The sequence below is a fragment of the Macrobrachium rosenbergii genome, chromosome 28 (assembly GCF_040412425.1).
Source record: "Macrobrachium rosenbergii isolate ZJJX-2024 chromosome 28, ASM4041242v1, whole genome shotgun sequence".
In the NCBI taxonomy this organism is placed as follows: Eukaryota; Metazoa; Arthropoda; class Malacostraca; order Decapoda; family Palaemonidae; genus Macrobrachium; species Macrobrachium rosenbergii.
The window spans coordinates 15,993,134-16,018,475 of NC_089768.1; the positions used below are offsets into that span (position 1 = coordinate 15,993,134).

General features: G+C 34.5%; 2 protein-coding genes across 3 annotated transcripts in view; both read right to left on the reverse strand.

Annotated features, from left to right (window-relative positions):
• Nucleotides 1-3,427, reverse strand: part of LOC136854075 (transcription factor cwo-like) — a 220,957-nt gene extending 217,530 nt beyond the window's left edge. The window contains exon 1 of one of the 2 annotated variants that reach the window (XM_067130206.1): nt 3,254-3,427. In XM_067130206.1, coding sequence (XP_066986307.1) covers nt 3,254-3,273 — 20 coding nt within the window. In that variant the 5' untranslated portion in view covers nt 3,274-3,427. The remainder of the gene's footprint in view (nt 1-3,253) is intronic. The other variant, XM_067130205.1, reaches the window with a different exon arrangement.
• A 2,308-nt stretch (nt 3,428-5,735) lies between these two features.
• LOC136854076 (sphingomyelin phosphodiesterase-like) overlaps nt 5,736-25,342 on the reverse strand; it is a 46,294-nt gene continuing 26,687 nt past the window's right edge. The window contains 4 exon segments of the mRNA XM_067130208.1: nt 5,736-7,552; nt 22,902-23,087; nt 23,307-23,491; nt 24,675-24,867. Of these exon segments, the coding sequence (XP_066986309.1) occupies nt 7,513-7,552; nt 22,902-23,087; nt 23,307-23,491; nt 24,675-24,867 (604 nt within the window). The 3' untranslated portion in view covers nt 5,736-7,512.

Here is a 25,342-nt window from a genome sequence, read left to right on the forward strand (position 1 = left end):
ATAAATCAAAGTTTTGTGATTTAGTTTTGTTTAATTATTTAATCTAACTCAAGAATTAATTCAATTCTTTTGTTGTTTTCAAGTAATAGTAAATTTTTCAGACCATGAATTCTAATTATAAATCTTGAATTTAAAAATAAATTTTTGTATTTAATGTTTAAAAAAACCGTGTTTCATTTATTGACCACCAGTGAACAGGATTAATTGTGTGTGCATAAGGCAAGGTGATAAACATGTTTTGTTCCTTTAGTTTTGCTAAAGTGAATTAAGCCCTGGGAAACAGTTAAAGTTGTTTGGTGGAGTGATGCCCTTTTACTTTAGTATATTTCTTGTTTAACTGTTGATACCTCACACTAGTCTTGATAAACTTAGTTTGATTTTTCATGTGATTATTGAGCTTTTTAAGGGATCACTGTTGCCTTTAGAGTGTTCAGTCGCAATTCTTATTGTTATGAGAGTTCAGGTATCATATCTGGCTGAAGTGAGGTAAATATTTGATTTCAAAAATCTATGATTAGTTGTGTAATAACCAGGTACGCGGAACGCTTCGTGACACACAAATAAATATATATATATATATATATATATATATATATATATATATATATATATATATATATATATATATATATACATATATATATATACATACATATATATATATACTGTATATATATATATATATATATATATATATATATATATATATATATATATATATATATATATATATATATATATATATATATATATATTAGTAACCATAAATAATCCATTATTATCGATTTCTCATAACATTAGAAATAACCTGCTCAAAGGTTGTGACAAACATATCTACCACATGGTAGATGTACTTGTTATACAGTATGTAACTCGCCTTGGTAACTTATTCCAGAGATAATGAAAATTCGATATAAATGGGTTTTTCCAGCCCAATATTTGAATGCATAAAAAAGTCATGGGTGAAATCATTATTGTAACTTTCTCATGATGCAGGAGAAGGTATATCACTTGAAAATCGATATAGTAATCGGGCCTATCTAATCATTAAGAGTGACAAATGTTTTACGATAAAAGTCGAAATTTTTCGTCTCTAAACATACCAGAAAGGGAGGTAGTCTAAAATTGTTAATACACAACTTCTTAATCCATTTGTTAATGCAAATCTATTTCTTCACGGGTAAAGGATAGCTGTTTGTAAGTTACGTCTGCACTCGGGTAAATGACCACTTATCTTGTCCCTGCTAGAATAGTAATGCTAACAACTGAGATGATAATGTCATACTGATCACTATACTGAGTGAGCTCGTTATCCTCGTTATCTCGTTGAAAACTTCACTATCTATCGCCTCAAGATAATGTTCCGTCGATTTCTTGTTGCATAGAGCGATCTGAGAGTATTCCCTCTGAACTCTGCTGTACTTCAATATGAAAGTTCCTGATTAACTGTACTTCAATATTTAAGTTCCCTGTAAGGCTACTTCATCTGCTTCCTCGTTTCATACACACGTGAGGGAACTCAGATTAGTACCAAGTCCTAGTAGAGCGTTCGTGATGTTTATGTTTGTCTTGCTAAAAAACTACTTAATGACCAACCTTAGCCTTTATAACTTAAGATATTGCTTGATGGACAAGCATTTTATCTTACGGCACTTCTGCATGAAGATATTGGGATTAAATGCTTGACTGAAGGAGGGACCTTTATATTCAAGGGCAATGTATCTTACAACCATATTTATAGAATCCAACTCACTGACATCAAGGGTATTCGAGTACAAGGCACTATTAGCTCCAGTTCTCTTACTGTCACTGATTAGTCCATCAGTGTAGGCTACAATTTGAGCAGGACCTAATTCAAATAAAAAGCTTCCACATATCTGTAAGGTTAGCTCAATTGTTTAACAATTCTTAAATATTGTAAAACATGTTTGAATATTAGTCGCGGTGTTGTGGTGTAATTCTTTAAGTACAAAATTTCTTCCCTCCCCCCAAAGGCCAAACCACTCCAGCTCTTTGGTAATAACTCCAATCGGAGACGTTGTCTTAAGTAAATCCTTATAAGGATAACAAAAGGTTCAAAATCCCTACCTACTTAATATTGTACAGCAGTATAAATAATAGATCTACCATAACTAAGCTCATGATCAGTGGCAGTCCTAACATAATAGACATCCTAGGCAAGGTGGTCCCTCTCCATCATGTGATCTGAGAATTAATCACTAAAGTGTGCAAAAATAAAATACAACAAATAAAAAATTAGGAATTTATTTAGTTGAAAACTCACTGAGATTCATTGAGAAACTATTAAGCATTCATATGCACTAGCAGTACAAGTGTGGAGTGTAGGAATCCCCAACTTCTTGGTGATGTAGACATTTGCTCTGTCAGTCTAACGGCAGGACTTTGCCTCTGATCGTGAGATTTCATACTTTAAGTCATGTAGGGAGTGCGCACCAGCATCCATAATGTTGCCCAATGCCACCAGGCTTTTGGAAGTTTCCTTGATGAATGTGACATGAAAAAGTTTCCAATTCACATACTAGTTTTATTAGCATTTTTCAACGTAGATAACTTTCACCAGAAAAAGATTTGGTAATTTATTTCAAACCATTACTAGGTAAGGATGTGGCTTATTGGGTTAGGTTAGGTAGGGGCGGGGAGGGTTTCACCCTTCCAGGCTGGGAAAGGACGCAGCCCCTAGAATAAGTTAGGTTAAATCGATCCTTGCATTTTGTTTGGTGTTTTCCTCCATCTTAAACAGATCCTGCTTTCCCACCGAGGTCCCCCAAATTGTATGATATACCTAAGGGTGCTGTCCACTCTCTCTATAACTAGGGTATTTATTGCTAATGAAACGAATATCGGAAACGGCCAAAGTACACATTACAACATATGAAAATTATATTTTTCAATCCGAAATGCAATAATGGGCTAAAGTACAATTTTACCAACGGTGGGCCTATAGGTTTCAAATAAAAATACAGAAACTGTGCAATTGTGGCTTACCGAGATTTCCAGCTGGCTCCAGTTCTAACATTGAAATAAACAAAATACACACAACGCAAAAAAATCCTTCACCAACGTCTATGGTTACAATGCACTTTATTATACTGGAGGGAAAAGGGCCTAGTTACACTGGGCTGAACAATTCTGATTTCGTATCTTCTAAAAACACGTAGGAGGTCATTTTGCACAACTTCTGTAGCCTATTTTGGAAAAAGGAACTTTTTAATATTTATACCTGGTAACCTACCTTTTTCTGTTGCTCTCCATTGCAGAAAGGACCTCATCTTGGGCACGTCAGTCAGTAATGGAGCTTGAGAAATGACCAAGGTTTGCATAACAAAAAATCTTTAACAACAGATTTCCATATACCAAAGTAACCAAATGGACAACGCTTGAGCGAAGTGCGTGTTTCTTCTTCTTTATTTTTTTAGGTGCTCGGTGAAAACAAGTAAAAATCAAGGACGAAAGTGGCAATACTTGGACGTAAAAGTAGCAATAGAATGACCTCTTCAAGGAAGTAAAACTTTAATAGACAAAAAAATAAAAAGCAGCAATAGAATTAACTCTTAAAGGAAGCAAAACTTCAATAGACAAAACAAAAACAAAAAAAATTAAAAAGGAGCTATATCGTGTTCAGCAATATTCCTCTCTTACCGTCTTGGACATTAGACATTTGGTTGAAATCATACAGTATATGATCGTTCTGCTAAATTGAATATCATGATTATACTGCATTGCTCACTGCTGATTAGATAAATGAGACAAAAAAATAAACATGTTCAAAAAGACCAGTTTCTTGGGGTAAGGCTGCTGAAATAGATACCTCTGTTTTTCCTCATCTGTTTTCCTTCAAACTCTGATGTTCGAATATCAAATTGTAACTAGACAGGCGCGTTTCTGACTGATAATTACAGAGGTTTTCAGGAATTATAATATTTTCATTAACCATAAACTATTTTAATGACCAGTTATATAAAAAGACAGCTTTTTAAAAGCACATTAAACGACTATAAACTATTAGCTTCTCAGAACGACCACAATGAAAGTCTTAACAAAATTCAGTAAACTTTTTATACGAAGGTAAAAGTAGTCAAGGTGAAGAAAGTATATATATTTTTTGTCAGTTATTGATAAATGGCAAAAAATAGGCTTATCTATGATTGAAGTAATCAGAGGATTCAGTTGTTTCAGATATGTGAACGTTATAGGTGATGGGGTACAGCGAAAAAGGATTCTTGTCACCGTACTGTATAAGTTGTATCACGTGTCCAATCTGACTGAGGTAGATATATATTCGAGCTGCCTCATCTAAGAGTGGCGAGTGCTAGGAGACCTGGGAACAAGCGAAAACTAGGCACGAAATAAAACAATGTTCAAGTTCATGAATTTGAAGTATTTTCATCATTTTGTGTCATGTCGGTGAAAGGGAAGATAGGATCTCCTCTCCAATGGGAACTGCTTCTCGAGTCTGAGCAAGGTGATACAGAAATGAAAATGAGGAAAGCACAATGTCCCTCACATACTATTACTTATTTTTCTTTGCTCACCTCATACGTTACCTCCACCCCTTTCTGCAGAAATAAGCAATATATATATATATATATATATATATATATATATATATATATATATATATATATATATATATATATATATATGGGAACTAGGAAGCCTACGATTTGTTATTTCAGGCAATGTGACTTCTAATCTCTGAACCACAGTTAGGAATTCGGAATTGTGTTGTTTCGCTCATTGAGAAGTACTTATTAACGTCTCAAATACCTAATCCTAAAAGCTGCAAGTACAATAATTACTTAATCCTCCAGCTAAAGGGGAAATCCTAACCATACACCATCAATAAGATCAAAACACTAACTGACCTCTCAACTGGAAATAATATCTCCTTAGATAATTTTGAAAGATTGTTACACTTTGCTTGCCTTTTAACGTCGGTCCCAGATGTAATTGTAGATAGTTTTGACAAAAGAATTGATCTGGATACAGACGAATCCTCTTTGTTTGCACAGATTATCTATTGTGTGGTAACATTTCTTTCTTTACTTATTTTGAACTGCTGAAAGCACATAACTGTGCAGATATAATTTTCATTCATAAATTTTTTTTAATACAGAGGAGTCAACTTTCATGTTGTCTGCAATAGGGTATAAAATGGCAATGCTAGAATGGAGCTGTCAGTGGAATTTGAAGTAAATCTACTCACCGAACTGCGATTAGTAAGGAGGCTGACGAAACGGATAATTTAATGATATATCGTAGTCCAAGACCGAGAGACAAAAATGGAAAGCAAATAATCTCGGGAAAGAAATGTGTAATATACATAATGGGAAGCGGAAACGGGGAGAGAATGGATAATGATCTCGAAGCAGAGGGTGATAGGCCTAAAACAAATGTGGCTAGATTCGTCCTTACCTGGAGTTGATGCTTACCTATTTGAGTCTTCCGCTATGACATTACGATATCGATCTTCAGTCGGAAGTTAGGGGAAGCTGGCATGGATGGCAACAACGAGCACCACTGGTCATGATTTCCATGCAACGTGATCGCCTCTTCTAAACAAACGACCGTAACACCACGGTCTAGGGCGCGCACGCTTAGAGAGGATCTAGGGAAACCTGTAGTTGCCATAGAGTAGTTTCCACTGATTATATTTCAGCTCACCACAAGTGTTGTCAAGTCAAAAGAAGGAAGCGAAACAAAATACGACAATGTTTACAGTAACAGTATTCTTTATTAGCAAAAGACAGAAAGTAACATTCTTTTTTTTACAACAACATACACATGAAATTACAAATATAACAATAACAAACATCTCTTCAAGACGATACAAGACTGTAATAAATTAAATAAATAAATAAATAAAAGGAAATGTGCGACTGATGAATATAAAAAAAAAACTTATAAAAGTCGAAAGGAGGGAAGGTGTCGCCGTGGTTGTCATGGCAGTCCCACTCGACGAGCATCCCGCCGTGTGTGCGTCAAGTCTTTTTACCGAAAGTTCTCGATAAAAGTCTGTCTCTCTGTTTCTTTGTCCGCGTGTTTTCTGTGTGTGCACGGCTGGAAGGGGCCATGACCGAGGTCAGAAGAAGAGAAAGAAGATGAGCTTTGGTATGGCAATAGCAGCCACAGGTAGAGCGACAGCCAAGGATCTGTAAGAGGGTGGAATCCGTTTCAGATTTGGTGCCGTGATCGTCGAGAAGAGACGTACATACATGCACACGCGCACGCATACACACATGCATCACTACCATATTCATAGACAAACACAATACACATAGTCGTAACTAAATGGGAATATAAATTCTAATTATTAGCACTGGTGTGATTTAATATACATCTAAACCAACTTTCAAGTAGAATATTGTGTGTAGAACTATTGTTCAGGTCTGCGTTAAGCATGTCTAAACTATGCTAGAGGCTTTCATAATAATTATAATCTGTAATAAGAGAGAGAGTGTGTGTGTCGTTAGATCTGAGAAATAATAGACAAAGCAAACATACAGAGATTATGTACATATAAGTGAGCAAGAGAAGGTCAATAAGTGTAAAATCTTCATTTAAAAATTTTTGCTAAGCGAAGCCTGAAAGACACTACTCGTATGTAAACAAGAAAATGAGTCGAAGCAATGAGAAAGGAACCAGCGAAATTGTGGCCATTAATAGTATCGTAACGAAAACATCAGTAATATTGTATTCACAGTCGTTATGTTACAACCCATTTGTGTCGACAAGCACGTCCGTTTCGTGACGTCATAAAATCTAAAATATGTCTTAGAATATGACAACCTCAACTGGAAGAATATGTTACGAGGCTCTGGAATTGAATGTGGAGTTCAAATACACGTTCTTCTTAATGCGGTTATCAATATCCTCACCGAGGTTCGAGAGACTAGGAAGAGGCGTCTCTTAAAGCAATGAGAAAGGAACCAGCGAAATTGTGGTCATTAATAGTATCGTAACGAAAATATCAGTAACATTGTATTCACAGTCGTTATGTTACAACCCATTTGTGTCGACAATCACGTCTGTTTCGTGACGTCATAAAATCTAAAATATGTCTTAGAATATGACAACCTCAACTAGAAGAATATGTTACGAGGCTCTGGAATTGAATGTGGAATTCAAATACACGTTCTTCTTAATGCGATTATCAATATCATCACCAAGGTTTAAGAGGTTAAGAGGCGTCACTTAGCTGCAATGATTGTTTACATTAGACAATGCGCGGAGAGATAAGAAAACGGAACACTGATCATTCACACCAGTCGTCGCGTTTTATTGTAAGGTCAGAAAGCAAATGGAAGCAGTTTGAAAAGCATGCGAGTAGCGAGTCCGTCTCATTTTAAGCATAAATGTAAAATATATTTCTTGAAAATAAATCAATAACTATGAAGAAGCCATCAAGTTCAAGCTCAGAGAGAGTCTAAAGGAATACGTTGCCATAAAATAATCTTATCCACTACTTTGTGACGCCAGCAAAACAGGTGATCAGCCAAAGAACCACCAGGAGCCCCATGCAGCCAGAGACCTGCGGTGTGACATCAGATAAAATAAGTCACTGTAAAACAAACATAGGAAGCAATTCGATATCATTTTAAAATATTTATGCATACATACAGTACACACACACACACACATATACATACATACATACATATATATATATATATATATATATATATATATATATATATATATATATATATATATATATATATATATATATATACACCTTTTGCCATCGTAGAGTCAACTCCAGAGGGGGCTACATTCCACTTTCCCATTAATTATTTTTGGAGTGAGGTTGCTAACTCCACATGTGTTCTCTGGGCTTAGCTTGTCAACAGCGACTGGCCTCCCTTGATGGTCAGCCTTCCGAGGACTGACTTGGCTCAGTTACTGAAGTTCACTGATATGAATACATGTGTAACTTTTGGTTCGAAAGATAAAAACACAAACGTATAATTAAAACTTGTCAGCCATTTGATCTTGAAAAATATTCTCATTTCAAAAGTATTGTCTAAAGCAACTACTTAATGTTTTAGTAATTTTCCGTTTAATTAAACAATCTTTGGAAGGCATTAGGAAACATTTTCGTTCTGCATTGTCGCATTATATATATATATATATATATATATATATATATATATATATATATATATATATATATATAAATTTTACCTTTGGTATTATGTTTACAGTTTTGCAAATCTGCTAATATTTACATTAAAAGAATTATGCAGCTTTTTGTCTATAAAGTGCTTCATAATGGGTTTACCTCTGTGCTAACAGAAGAATTTCTGAAAAAAATTGCTCAAATGGCAAGTTTAACTTCGATAAAGTATAAAACATCTACACCAACTTGACTGTTATATCTATTTTCTTTTTTAATATAGAATATATTTATTTTATGAAAGTCTCTGACATTCTTCACCTTTAGACAATTTACAATGTGCGTATGAAAGGTTTGTGACCTGGACATTGTAGCATAGTGAAGTACATACATGCACAAGTAAATGGTTACCATTTAAAAGATATGTATACATAATATATATATATATATATATATATATATATATATATATATATATATATATATATATATATATATATATATATATATATATATATATATATATATATATATATTGCATTACTTCATATTGTATTTTATTTGTTGGTATGTAATAATTTTATGTCTATTTTCAGATGATTAAGAGGTGCAAACGAGGCTGGCGTTGCAGTTTAGTTTTTCCTTGTAATCAGGCAGTAACTATAAGAGTATCAGGTAGTAATTACAAAAATATAAGATAGTACCTATAAAAATATCAGATAGTACCTATAAAGGCAGGAACGATAAAGCAATGCACTGTCCCTGATTTTGTCTTTTCCTCACCTTTACTCCCTCATAAATATAAGGGTACGTCACAAACGATATGTGTGTATATGGGATAGTAAAGAAGAGTTCACCGAAGGCCTGAAGCCTCTACTTGGTCCTAATGCCCGGTCCTCGTATTTCAAAGCATGTTTGTGAACTCACTTTCTTCTTATCCGGGTATTACTCTAAAGTGAAATTCTTCAACACAGGGTCATTCCAGGCAGGTCCTCGGTAAGAAATAAATATAATTCTTGTCGTCAAAAACAAAATTAACCGAAAAAATTGGCCTCATTTCAAAAGACAAATTTTCATCTAAATGTTTTTTTAAGTACTATGCTAGCGGTTTCGGAGATCTGGACACTAACATGCTTATGGGATAAATTAATGTGTAATGTCAGGTATTTGCTGATAAGAGAATACATAACGGTTCTCTTTAAAACACGACGACAATCTGTTCATAAAACTGATCATAAAAGACGAATAGGACTTAAATCTAGCTTTTCTGTCAGACTGAATAATCCTACTCAGCTGATTTGACGTTTATGCAACAGCTTGCCATAATTCTTTCCTACTTACGCTAAGCTCCGTTGAAAACATCTAGTCCTGATCTCTTTTGAAAAGGTATCAGATACGACTATACAGTAGTACTATGGATCGTGTTGGTTTTACGAGTCTAGTAGACGGGCATACCATAGTAAAAACGGATAAGTACAACGCATGACGATGCATTAGCTGCTCGTTAATTGTTAATGACTCCCTGAAATGTGAACATTCCTGTAAACTAGGAGGAGAAAGAATGACATTGTGTCTGTTGAATGTCACAGTAACTGTATTTAAATACACCAAAAGATTTCTCATATCTGGATCATATTTTGAGTGGCTCAGCAAATGCCCACCTCTTTGGGCACTGGATGTACGAGATCTCTGTCACTGTCGGGTGCAATGCAATATACAGCACTGTATAGGGGAAATATTCCTACTATTTAGCTCTCAACCATGACAATTCTGTTGAAAAAATGAAACTGAGAGAATATCTTCATACTTAGACCCTTCGGCGTGACAGTTCTCTGAAAACTTCTGAGACACGACTTTTACTATGTGAAGACAGAGCCCTTATTGGCATTCTCTGGTGCTTGAAGGTGGTTTTGAAGGTAACCTAACTCAATCCAGTTTTGCGGTTGCCCATGGAAGGGGTTGCGGGGATAGGTAGTTAGGGTGCAGCAGAAGTTTTTTCAGCTGCACTCGGTCTCGTTCTGGAGTGGTAAAAGGTCTAACGATGATTACAGAATTAAAAGTGTTTAAAGGTTAGCACCACCAGTCCCTGCCTCCTAGGAGGCACACAAAGAAGTATCCACAGCTGATGCTGCTGAAAATTACCAACTGGCTCAACCTCAGAAGGGGTAAAAAGTTAAGTATATCTTAGTTTAACCAGACCACTGAGCTGATTAACAGCTCTCCTAGGGCTGGCCCGAAGGATTAGAATTATTTTACGTGGCTAAGAACCAATTGGTTACCTAGCAACGGGACCTACAGCTTATTGTAAATGCGCCAACCAATGTGACCGTGGGGCCAGCAAACACTGGCCTGCAGTCTGGAAAGGTAGAAGCGCTAGTTAAAGCTGATAATGGATCAGCACGTACTGGTCTTACGTCAAAAATGGTGTGTATGTTAACAAATGCTGACAAAGGACCACGATACAATGGTCGTGCCATCAAAGGGAGAGATATACTGACAACTGATGGTGCTTTCAAATTTGAAAAGCAGCAGCAATGTCCATTTAAGGGGCCTTCTTTTATGAATTGTTGCTTCTGTCGTGCCATTCATATTGTTGCCATTTGCAAATTCAGTTTTCCAATTACTCGAGCAAGAATCAGCTCTGTCCAAATGACTTTGTTTAGAACTTTTTGGCTTCCTTCCCTTCTCCTGCAGATGCCATGTTCAGCCATGCCACTGTCAGCACACCTAATTTCCATTTCACTTTCCTTACACCAAAGAATATTTTTTTGGCCTAAGTTCCGACAGTGAAAACATTGCTCATACTTTGAAATAGACTGCATTGATGAGGCAATCTTGAGAACTGGAAATTATGATCAGCTTTGGCTGCCACACAACGTCATCATAGAAATTTGACTCATTGTTTTAACCTCTACAACCTCCTGGTCTTCAGTAATGTATTAAATGATGTATATAAATCAGCTCTTTGGAGGAGTTCAAATTAGAATGTTAAGGCATTCAGGTGGAACTCAAGGCACAGGCGACAACACCATCAGTTCATAGATAGTATAATTTTTGTTTGTTGACTACATTTAATTATTTCTATGTACGCCACAACTAAGCCCTACCAGTGTTTACAAGAATTTGACAAATATAGTCCAGGAATAGTCTAAAAAGTCTTGTAATTTATTTTTGCATATTAAAATGGTTCTATAGTTTGAAATTACTTATTGACTTAACTCAATTTTTACAGCATTAAAGAGTGGGATAGTCAGTACAGTGGTGTTAAAGTTGTTGAATAACACCTGTGTGAATGAGGTTTGAGAGGCTCCCAAGTGTATGTGGTCCAACCCTCTAAATACCAAGGATTGAAAAAGAGAAAACAGTTTGTGAAAATTTGGAGACAATAACACACAATGTAATAAAGTTCAATTCCCCACTAATAATCAAGAGTTCGTAAAAAATTTTTACACCTTACCCAGCTGTAATGGAGTAACACTAACAAACTTGGAGAGAGGCATAAGTGCAACTATCCTTCTTGCTGGGATTGCAACCATTACAAAAATCCAATCATCCTCACTAGGATGGTGTGACTTGACAAACTGGACAAAATTCCTGGAATCCAAGCGCAAATACTCTGACCATTTCTTGATCATTGTGGTAGTCTCTCTCTTGAAATATTTAAAAGCCAAATCACATGAAAGTCTCTCAGGTCCAAAACTATTAGGTAGCTGACTTTCCCAACACAAATCCCAATTTTAACTTGAAATATGGATTCCGATCTCAGGTATAATAACTTTTCTTATTTACCGAGACAAAATTTACCAATGAAGAAAAATTGAACAACAACTACTTCCAAAGAAGAAATACCTTGTTATGAAGGGGATTTCGATTTAAACTGAGTCTAAAACCTATTTAGAGCTCCTTGAGGCGGGGGGATGTAAGGGTCAATTAATTATATGCATGTAAGAGTTAATTATATGCATTATTTCCTGTTATCACTCATCTGATTGGGTAAAATATGCACTACAGAAACTTGCGACAAAACTTCAGAATCTGATGTGAATAATACCAGGTCGAAAATTGACGACCGTAACAAGTAGTATTCTACAATACTAGTCTTCTGATCAGCAAAGCTGAACGATGAGGGTTTGCTCGGCACTTGAATGGGTGACGAGCTCTGAATGTCAGGCATTAACATGTCTGCCGTACTGTTGATCTCTTGATCAGTAAAGTCAAGCCACTCCTGAATCTTGTGACAAACCTCAGGCGTTGGGAAGAAGCAGCAACACTTGGATGGAAAATACAAGTCACAGCAACTAAGTGAGAGGAATATGTACTTCAAGAATGTGCATGAACAATAAAAAAAATCAGTTTACTTGGACTATTACGCTTAGAAAGCACTAATACCAAGTTAGACGTTACATCAGACATGAGAAACTAGACATAATAAGAATTAAAAACCTGATGTCAGTCAAGTAGGGCTGGTCAAAAGGAGAGAGAAAATCATTCTGATAATAGACGAGACGGTAGCTGTTTCCCGTCTGTAAACAAAGCGAAATATGATAGCGGAATGCAACGTGAGTTAAACAGAAGGGTTGTCCCACCAATGAGTGATCTCATTCTCCATATAAACACCATATGAGACCCTTTTCAGCTCTGAGCTAAATCTGACTGCCTTGATTGCATACATATGTCTGGTTACAGCAATGATTTGAATTCCACACGAACAAGTTTTAGTTCATTTCAGCTGAAAGTACCAAGTTGACATGGAGAAGGATGAAATTGCATAAACTGCATATAAATAAATACAGAATACTTTCTAAAAGACACTTTCAGTTTGTCAGAGGATTGAAAATAAACATTATCAAATAATTCCCAATGCTTACTCACTGATGTATTTTTTCAGATATCCAATTTCGTCCTTGTGACACAAAAATGCCAAAATTTGCTTAAAAAAAAAAAAGATCGATCGCTACATATCAAGTGTCAAATAATAGCTTGAGAATGCTCAGAACAAACAACTATGAACTTAAAATGCTTAGCAAATGAGGAATTATTAAATGATAAAAGTAAAATCATCACCACCATCAATACTACCTGTTACCTTTTTCAATAACAAGGAAAAATCAAAATAATGCTTTAATGGCTCTTAAAGAACAGTTGAATAAAATAGAAAACTTCTATACCTGAAAAAGATATAATATGACAATGTCTATTTGACTGCATTCAGGAAACTATAAAATTTCTATTTCACTCTAATTGTCAAGGTTCATTAAGAATTAACTAGCAAACAAATGACAGATTCCTGAACAGATCTTTTTTAGAGAACATTTTGCTTCCTGAGACTCAAATCTAACATTATAGTACTTTGATTCTCTTGAGATGTTTTAGCCTGTATGATGATGTGCATTACCTTGCAGCAAGGTCCCCGGAAACTGTACAATATATATATATATATATATATATATATATATATATATATATATATATATATATATATATATATATATATATATATATATATATATATATATATATATATATATATATATATATACATACACATACACAAAAATATTTATGTGTATCTGTGTGTGTGTGTGTGTATAAACGAAGTCTAGAATTTATTCCTGAATAAGACTGCTTCCTGTGATCAAGGCAACTAATGAATACCGAGGAATTCCGTACCCGATGGTGACTGAAGAAACTTAAGGAGGAAGTCGTTGTTGTACAATTATCCTGTTGATGATTAAGGGGCTAAAAGTGAACCTTTCTCGATCAATCTCTCTTATCTGAGTCAACCAGAAAGACGAATGAGGCCCATCACCTAAGTACTTTTGGATACAGAATCATCTATGTGAATAGCACCAGTGAAGCTAGCTGGGATAATTTCTTAAGCTCTGAGGTTAAAGAATTCATAAATCTTGGGGTCTGGTACCCATTCTGCTTTTGCTAGCATAAGCTGGTCATCACTCCACAAATTTTCGGCAAGTTTGGGTGGATAATTTTTTCACTTGCTATTCTTAAGGTCCTGGAAATTATTATCCTTATTTTCTCTGAGATATGATGATGCAAGTTAAGATAAAATGCTTATAACACAATTACAGAAGTAGTATTCTAAGTTGAATTAACTGTTTTCACGTCTACAAATAGACAGGTTAACTCGGTATCATACAAATATCAAAGGAAACCTAATACATTCAACACACGGAAATTCTAAAAACACGCAATACACATATAGAAGCTAAAACAATGCAGCTATAGCACAAAAAGAAAATAATAATCACTGCTGGCCAAACAACACAGGCTGCAACTACATGCAAACTAATCTCTCCCTAACACACCAGAAAGCAAGCTTACTTCGTGTTGATAACAGTAACTAATAACTTAGCACAAAAAGACACAGCCAAGAACACACTATCAACTGTAAGTCAACCAACAAGCAACAAGGGAAAGCAAATGAAGATAAAGACAGCTGAAGGTTCACTTGTACATGTGTCGTTCAAGATGAGCTAAGTCAAGAGACCACTCGGCAGTCATGGTGTGGGTTCTCCTAACCTGGACGGTCTCACACATCATTTTACCATCGCTTCACTCGATTTAACAGATATTCTACACGTAATCTGACTGCCTTGGCTGAATGTCTCAGCACAAGAATAAGGTGCTGTTTGTAAAAGCATAAACTGAATTAGACCTTTTGAAAATATGAAATATGTTTTCCAATTTAAATCATAAAACTTTTATGGTATAAAAAGTTGTTTTACTGAAATGAATAACAGCAAAAATCTCAAGTAATAAAAATAAAAATTCAGTGATGCAAAAAACCTACTATCAGAAGATTTAACAACATTATTATGGAAATGTTCTAAGAGGATTCTTGAATCTCCAGAATACTGAGTGCAGCCAGGCTACCACATAAATTTGTTCTCACAAAGTTAAGAGAGTTCTGTTTATTTCAAACAACAAATATTTTATTTTCAAGATACCTACAGTTTGCCAAAATTTAGAACCGGTGCAGAGAAGTTTTACAGAAGTGGTAAGCAATGTCAGCTTGTGACGACCTTATGGCAACACATGTTCTTTTCTAGAACTGACAATTTGAAACATATATGCATGCATAGTCTCTATAAACACACTTACATGCACACACACACACATATATATGTATATTCAAATATATATATATATATATATATATATATATATATATATATATATATATATATATTATATATATATATATATATATATATATATATATATATATATATATATATATATATATATATATATATATATTGTATATATATATATATGTATACAGTATATACATATATATATATAATATATTAACATATTTTATTTAATTTCTGTATATAATAATTTTAGTATGTTCTCCAGTTACACATTTAATATTTATACTAGGTAACTTAGATATATTTATTTATATTTTTAGATTTTGAGTGATAGTACATTTATTCCAACTGCCCGTCCGCATTTTCCCAAGATGTAACTGAGTACAGGGACCTTTCCCTGAAAAAGCAGGACGCCCTATCTTAAAAACTAACCACAGAATTTTCTTGAGAATAATCTCAGTATGTTTCCCACACCCAAATTACTTTGGTGGTAGTAACTTAACCTAACCTAACCTAACCTAGGGGCATGGCAAAAAACCGGGCCTGGTGCAATATTAGTATACATCTCAGGAATTTGCTAACCATCCTATCCGCTCTGGTGGTTAAACCATGTGCAGTGATGATTGAGCAAGGAACTGTAAGTATTAACATGAATTTCCATCTAGTAATTTTAATTTATCACTTTCCCTTATTTTGCTTTTAGCTTATAGTATTATTATATATTTGTAAAAAACTTCAAGAAGACTGAGTCTTCTCGAAACAAATTCTAAACCACAACCTGGTTTTCAGTCCAGGTCTACAGGTTATCGTGGGTTAATTGATTAATTGATTTTCTTTGCATGTTTCACTTTTACAGATTGTGTTGGATAAATGTACAGTAATGTTTCTTACTTCTTTGTACTTACCATAATTTAACTACTTCATATTTTGTGCAGAAAAGTTGATCAAAGTGTGTACTTTGTTTAAAGGCTGCATTGAATTAACAATAAGTGAATAGTAAAGTACTGTAATTTACTTATCGTTGTAAATAAATTTTTCAAGCTGCCATCATGTAAGACACTAAAGTTAGAATTTTAATGAGGATGATGTTTTACATGTCTCACAAAAGAATGTGACTTCAAAGGCATTAAAAGGTAAACTTATAGGAGGTAATCCCAACCTTCTCCAAAATGAGGATGGGAGGGAATTATTTGCCCTCCTACTCTCATGGTAAACATCATCCACAAATTTGTCTCCATAAAAGCAAATAAAAAATATGAAACTTGCTCACACATACAATATCTGTTATTAACTCGTTTAAATATGAAAAATTAAACAATTGCATAATCTGAGCTAAAAACAACAGTGCAACTTTTGCCGAAGCACATCATCAGTCAGCCTCTGAGAGTATGTATTTTGATCCAAAGTCTACCCAAAAAGACATAACAGACCCAATCACAGTTAAATTTATCAGGTTGGGTGCTCACTAAAACCCCATTAAAGCACTTAGAGGATGAACTGAATACAGTAATGCTTTACACTACCTAGAGAGTTATCCAATAACTACCTTATGTCTCCATAAGAACCTTGCTTGCTTGCTTGCTTGACAATGTCCTTTCCTAAAATATCTCCAGTAACCAACAAACAGTCCCATCCTCAATGGGGAATATCCTAAAGAAAATGAAACTTGATTAACTCATCGCAATCAGTACTTGACCAGCTGAAATGAGCCAATGTGTACTTTTGAAACTTCTTAAAGGATCTATGAAAGGCTCTCATGTCAGTCTTTTTCAGAAGAATAAGCGATGACTAAATCTCAATACAACAACAATGAATCAAAGACCAGAAACGGCTACCTTCACAGAAAGATACTCTTACAGGGAGGATGTGGAATCTTTGGGGATGAGGCTCTTTAAAGCTATCCTGTTCATCATTTTAATGCTTATCTGTGGAAGAACAAAACTTTCCATATGCTGTAGAACACTTAAAATCTTCTTACTAATGACGAGCCTCCTGACACTATTCTCTTCAAGCCTCCTGACTGTATCAGATCTCTTGCAGTTTTGATATGCCTTAACTCCCTGAAATTAATATAATGATGTACTCCTATTTTTGGTCAAAGGAACTGCCTCCATTATGTGGACCTTGGCAAAGGCAGAATCTTTTGATTCTAGCTTACATCTACAACTCATAAGTACTGTATAGAGAAAGCAACACTAAATCATGAAGGATGAACATGCATCCAAAACCTAAGAAGACCAAGGAAGGAGTTAGATTATCCACAAGGAGAAAGTTCACATCTGTCTAATCTTCTAGCAAATTCCTGAGCTAAAAGAATTCCAACGAAACTGGTTAGTTATTTAGTATGGGGTTCCATGATGTTTACTTATCAGCCTTACTCTCAACCTACCATGAAAAGTTCTGTGAATACTGCCTATAAGATGAGGGAATGCTAGGGCATGGCAGTTGGAGATGCAGGATGTTTCATAAGGTAACCAATCTCTTTTGAAGCATCCCATAATAATGGAATTTAATTTTGCTAAAAGCTATATATATTTTATCATTCTCTTTTTTTACCCATATATGCCAGCTAATTTAGCCAAAAATAAAATCTCATCTATATACCAAGTCCCTTTTGAATCCTTGCCTTAGAAAGTTTTTACACAATCCAGTATTGAAGCTCAGAACCTAGGAAAGTGGAATTCAGTATTTGATTTTAGCATAGCTAAAAATAAACTATGCAGAGTAAGTAGTCAAAGGCCAAACAAGATGATTTACAAAGTAGGGGGAGAATGCAAACAATAAGCATGGCCAGCTCTAGCATCATGGAAATGGAGGCTTTAAGGGCTCTTAAGTTTAGCAGCAGCATAAGGAAGAGAAGGAATATAAAGAATCAATCAAGTCTGAATTAAAGCTAAAAGTACCTGAATAGATTAACTGTAAGTGACAATGATCACTGTCTAACAAAAGAATGGGAGAGAAACTGTAAAGGCTGGATAGCTCTAACTGAATAACCTGTGTCATAGGGAAAAATATGATTGTGATTATGAGGCAGTCAAGACATAATCACAAGTTGAATACAATGTACCAAATGACAGGTGTCCAGGCAACCTCTCTCCTCCTTATACTACCTTAGTTAAGGACATGGGTTAAAAAGGGGAGAAGAGAAAATAACACAAGAATTAGGTCTGGCAATGTTGCTGTACACCATACCAACCTGCAACAAGAGTTAATAAATATAAAAATATAATGGAATAAAAATACCCTCTAAAAACTAATGAATGTTTCCTCCATCACAAGTCAGTGATGTTAACAGATGTCTAATCCTGGAAGGGGGAAATCTGATGTAAACACATCAATGGTGATGATGATGATAAGCATAGAATGACTGAGGCAGGGGTTATGGCTGGAACAAAGAACTCCATACCACCCAAAATGCAAAGCCTCAGAAGGTACTTTTATAACCACCACTCTAAGAAGACTGGGTAACAAACAGCTAAATATAGAGACCAGCTCTAACAAAAACACTAAATCTCAAGACTTGCTAGCACCAATACAGCACCTGGATGAAATTTTTTATCTTTGGGGTAACCAATAAGCTATTTCAAAAGCAAATAAGAGTATGGGCTGAGCAAAACATTACATATAACAAATCATGCACAATATAGCTTAAACTTGAGCAGAGAATCCACTGGAAAAAAAACCACATTAAATCAAAGGTAGGGAACAATGAAGATTGTCAAAACTAAAAGAAAGAATTGTACAGCAAGTCTGCTTACTTTAAGCAGCATGAACCTGCAGCTATATGCAAAAGCAGGGTATTAACTGGCCACATCAGAGATGAAAAAGAGAAAACAAAGAAGTTACTTAGCAAAGATGCTACCAAAACTAAACTGTTAAGCTGTTTAGGTTGCATGCTAAATAATGGTTACAACAATTTAGAGGTTCCTTCAGGCATTTGCTGATGAAATATGGATGGCAAATTACCTGTCAAGCTAGATATGCAGTAATTTTTTTAGTATTAGACTTATGGAGGGCTTATCTGAACCAAAATACCTCCCAAGTGGGGCTAAATGACACAGAAAAAAACAGTAGCTTTAGGATTTAAACTTCAGCAACTTGCATCCTGAGACAAAAAATGAAATGGATGACCCACACCAGCTTTCTACCAATGAGAGAATAAGACTTTTTTTATCAGGAATACACAGAGTAGCAAGAGTTACCATAAAACTGGAAAATGGCTAGTGAATGAAATGCCGTCAAGATGTGCCTATAGAAAGTCATGAAAGCACAATTGGGTAACAGTCACAGACTATACCATGGATGTTTCTCGTTGGAAAGTTGATGCTTCTCATTGGAAAGTTCATTTCTACATAAAGTATAAAAAATTTGCTAAAATACTATACACGCTGAAGTATTGCACCAATCTTAACAAAACAACAATATATTAAGTGTACAAGTACACAAATGATCTTAAATGCAAATACAACACACAAATACACCACAGAATTCCACTCAAGCAAAGATATGCACCAAATGTATGTGCGCACTCAATGACAAACATCCATTTTATTCTGAAGTTTACATTGTCTCACAAATACAAGTATGCATACCCATTTACACACAACAAAAAGCAGTATGTACTTTCTTGAAATATACTTTAATCACACTTCCATTCTAAGCATTCATTTTAGAATCTGCAGAATACGGAGTACAACATGCCTGTATCTTGACAGTGGCATGTTTACAATGCATTAAATATTACAGAAGATAAACTACCACTCAGATTATCATTGCATCGAAGAATATGTCCTGAAGTGCACTGGTCGATATGGTAAAGCTTTTCGTTTTTAGGAGGTATACATAATGTTCAAAATAGTTAAAATGTACCCCTCATTATACAGCTGGATATATGCACATACACACAAACATCCTTTTTCTATCAAATACAGAACTTAGACTGAGAATTTATTAAAAAATTAATTAAGCACACATTCTCCCACCAGAACTAAGAAATTTTAAGAAAACTGTCAAGTTGCAAAGAAGGGAACACATACCCAGTAAAAAATAATTACATACTGTACTGTACTGCCTACCTTTTAAAACTGATGTCAGGTACATCTCTCACTGCTTGTCATATAAGTAATTCTAATATCTTAAGAAATACTGTACAGTACTTCTCAACAAAGCATTTCAAAAAGTAAAATCCCCTAGTTACTTCCATCCATTAAGAGCATAAATGTGAAAGTTCCTTTCCTATATAAACAACACAATTTCAATATAAAAGAATATGCATGCAGATATCCAATATAGATACAGTAGTAATACTGAAATTTTGCCAATGTTCTAACTACAGCACTGTATCATTCTACTAACACTACAGAAAAATTCATTACAACCATATTTATTTCTATTTTCTACACATAATTTACTGAATTTTCTTAAAACTCTTTAACACCACTCTAAGGTACAACTAAAATGGGAAAGGATCCACTGTATACTGTATAAATATTTTATTCATTCACTAGCCATAATATGAAAGAAACTTATAGTGACAGACTAAGAATTGGGCTTCTCCATACACATTCAACTGTAGGCCTTGGCAGTTGTCCTACTCTCTTGGAGGAAGCTACAACCAAATCAACAAGCATTCATTTAAGTAGATCAATCTGACACTTACAAATGCATCTGCATGTAAGGCACAGGACTTTTCAATAAGAAACTTTAGAGATGCCTTCAAAATTTAAGTGTTCTAAAGAAACTGAAACCTTACTTTTACATCCCTAAACAATTTATTTGTTTATTCTTTTTGCTTAGAAATGCCATTCCTTCCCCTAGCCCTCTTGAATTCTTGTCGGCACTTTCGTTGCCATTAAGAGCTATCAGACTCTATGTAAAGTATTACAAACATCATTTACCACCATAGTCATTGCCTTTCTAACACTGAGCAAAAAGAAGTTTAAATACCAAATTTGTTTTACTGATGGACGGTTCTCTATTTCTAAACATAAAGTCTTTGCTCATGGCCAGAATGATCAGTGCAAGCCATGGCTATGTGCAAACAATTCTGTCTGCAGTGCACAACAACATGCACTACATAAGCCTTGGATGTTCTTCAGGGGATCACATGACCACATTTCCTCTGTTTGGTAAGCTCAGTGTATTATTTCAAATGAATACACCCGCCAAAACAAACAAAATGCTTGTATTACTGATATAATAGTAAGCAGAATACCTGAGGTGAACATATGAACATATACTTATGTAAACAAAAATGCGTTTTTAAATTATTTCTGATTATTAAAACTGCAATCTTTAAAAAATCAAATAGAACCAGTTGGAGTAACACCACAAGGGAGGTGAAGAGATGAATAAAAGTTCAAAGCAAATACAAATTACATTAGAAACCAACTGAATGGCTGATGAAAGTCCTTATCAACAAAGACAGGGCTGAATAAGATGAGAAGGTAGTGCAGATGAAGAAATTTGCTCTATATGGGGACACTATTTGACTGCAACTACGAGTTCTACAAGATTCCTCATCTCATTACAGATGGTCTGACAAAAATTAGTGATGAATGAACACTACATTTGTGCTGGAGCACAGCAATGATTTTGTTTCCACGGCAAATGAATAGAGTAATTAATTCATAAACTAAAATTTACCTTTAGTGCTCCTGTGGTCTACATTACATTCCCACGTTAAAAATTAATGCCAAAGTTGAAACTATAATTCCAAGTTCAGATCACCAGTCAATAATGTCGAATACTAGAACAGTTTTTCTAAAAATAAATTAGAGCTTTCTGACTAACAAATACTGTGTAGGCTAACTGCTTAAAATTACCAAATGTCTATATAAAAGCCCATTTTTTTCATTTCTTATAAATCCAACTGCATTCCTCAAATTTAAAAAGGCTGCTTCAGACGGACTGAACGCTAAATACCTGTTGAAAATATTGACAGACAACAGATGAGTGACTTCCTGAATGGGAATTGCCATAACAAACAGATTTACTCTTCTCATTCACTTAATCTGGTCCAAGACAACAAGCTGCAGAATAAAATCATTTTACATAAGATAGGCCTAAGACTAGCTGGGAAAGTTTCATTTCTTGTGTGACTATGATTTTGGGCATTTTAAGCAGCTACTTAAAACCTGACTTCTAAATGCCAGTCAGGCTTTTAGACATATGTAAAAGTACAAGGAGTATGATAAAATACTGGTTGAAAATCTTCCTCTAGAAGTTGAAATATGCTGATGCAATTAAACAGACACATCTGTGTCTACTTGCCCACCTAATTTTCTATATGTAATGTGAAATTTACCCAGAAACGTTCCATGGATTCCATGTTATTAGGAGAAGAACAGAAAGTTTGAGTATTTATGCTTACTTTAAGTCTTATCATTTGGTAGGATAAATACCTTTGGGAATATGAATCAAGATTCTGTTCTGCATCAATAATAAAAAATGTAGCTTGGCATGGATAAAACACTACCAGTTAATATTAAAAGTTACATTTTATATACAGTTGATTATAAATAAATAAATATTTTAGCACGGTATGAAAAGAAAAAGTAGAGAACTAGTAGTGCTGTGCAAATAGTGTAGTCTATGGAAGCACCGCATTTCACCCAAAACTGAAAATATCAGTTATCCACACATACGTCACAGTCAGGCCTGAGTAGATCCAATTTTTCCAGTCATTTCGCTCTCTTAACTTTGCTTGTTCATTAAGCTTGGCACATGTCCGCTTCCGGTCATTTGAACGACCTGACTTGAGGTCACACAACATACGTTTCCTACATTCTTCATCACATTCTTCTTGTGCAACAGAATTCTTCCAGTAAAACCTGTTGATAATGTATCAGTTAGTAGGATATATATATATCAGTTCTAAGCGCTATACACAGAAAGCAGTTCTTAAGAACTGAATAATATTGGAAACCTACCATTTAAAACAGGTATCAATATCTTTATAAAATGGTTATTTTTCAAGTATTAAGTGAAAAGCTCCAGCCACTCTAAACAACATCAGTTGATGCTTCTTTGGCTAAGTTAAATCTTTTTACCTGAGATATTTTTCAAAAAGTTCATCCTCTAACATCATTTTGTACACAAGGTTATTCCACTCTTGAGGGAGGAGGCTCCTCATTTTGTATGCCCTCTGAGCAGAGTACAACTGGTACCATCTTGGTCTTCCATCACGATTGGCTTCATCGAGATTCATGACCCATGTTTCATGGTCTATAACCATCTGTTATAAGAAAAAAATATATATTAGTGGTTTATAGTTTTCAACAGGATTTAATATTGATTTTATGGATCAGACTACTGAAATAAAAGTGAATCATTAGTTGATAACCATTTAAAATTATGATATTGATACTATGTAATGAATATAGGAAAAAATGTCTTCATTTCAACAAAAAACATGTATGACAAAAATCTCATTAATATGGGAATGTGCAGAACATACATCTTCATTAGCTATATACAGCAACTAAAAGATATATTTGCAGTGTTACAATGTAACTCAAATTAGGGACCTAAAAGGGAAAACATACTGAATGAATGATCTGGGGCCAAGGTCTACAAATCATAAAAACATTTCACTGATGATGTTCATGCTGTTAAGGTATACTTCTGAAGTAATGGGTAGCCATTGATAGTTATGCTATTATTTTAGACTTACATTTCACACTTGTGAAAAAATTCAATATTTCACATCCCAAATGTCCATCCTTCAAGGCTTAATTACTAAATGAGCCAAAAATCAACTGCTTTGACATATAATAGTAAATCAAAACGATGGTACACTATGGCAGATTTACAACCAGACTTTCAGTTCTTCACAGCTCTCATGTGGCAAAGCCAAGCATATGTATCAACAAGAAATTGATATCATCTCACTCTGCCTATTGAGAGATTCAGGGCTTTAAAAATACACATTGGTAAAATATTCATTATACAGACAGTTAGGTACTATTACTTGTGAAAAATAAATTGGCAATGATTCTCGCAATAAAGAATGGAGAACTGATTTCTGTTCAGATATTGTAATTTACTAAATCCTGAAAACACAAGGAATAAAGGACAAAGGCTCAGTAACTATTAGCTTTTGAAAAACACAGTATACATCTACTGCTAAACTGAGGGGGAATATACCATGCACAGAGTATTTCAAAATCTAAGGCACTACAATCACAGATACTAAGACTGCAAGACACAATGTGTTTTTGCCGTATTTTGCAAAGTTCTTAACTGTCAGTAGTTCCTGTTAAGTAATATTCAGTCCCCTTCTTGATTACAAATTCACCTTCCATTCGTTCAATGAAAGATTTGAATTGCAATGACAAAATTGTTTCCAAAAATTCATAGCACGTAATAAGGACTTATATTTGCCCAAAAGATAATAAAAAAGGAAATAAATACATAACCTTTCTTGAACCTTCATATTCTCCTTCAACAGTATAAAGTCGATACCCTGGATTAAGTTTGTAGTAAGACGTAACCGAAGGTCCAATATAGGCGATATTGGTCACTCTGTGTGGGTTGTGCTCATCATAGAAGAGCTCAAACTCATCGAAATGTGTATGCCCAAAGAACTGAGCAGTAACTGTGGACTCAAACCTGTAGGCAAAGGATTCATAAATGTCTTACATTCCAACATGAATAAGTTTTTGTCAATGGAATAAATCTTTCAATGGAATTTTACAAACAGATGGAAGTCTTCCATGCATTTTTTCAGAATTAAGTTCAAGGCAACATAATACTGTATCTAAACTACTAAAAATTAAATTTAAAAACATAAATTCTGCTACAGATACTTTTGAGTTGATTTACTGAAATAGTACTGTTTAAATACCAGAAAACCATATAAAATTTTGTATGTGCCCTAAACTATAGGGTAAATATTTAATTTATTCATTACACATAAGCACTGACTGGACTAGTGTTAAAAATGTAGTCATCAAAACCAAATGAAAAAAGTAATTCAAAACAAATAAAGTATGAATCAAGATCAGGTTATGTCTAACATATTCAGATAAATTTCAGTAACTGTGAATCAACTGACGTAGCACTAAAATTATCATTAAATAAAAAG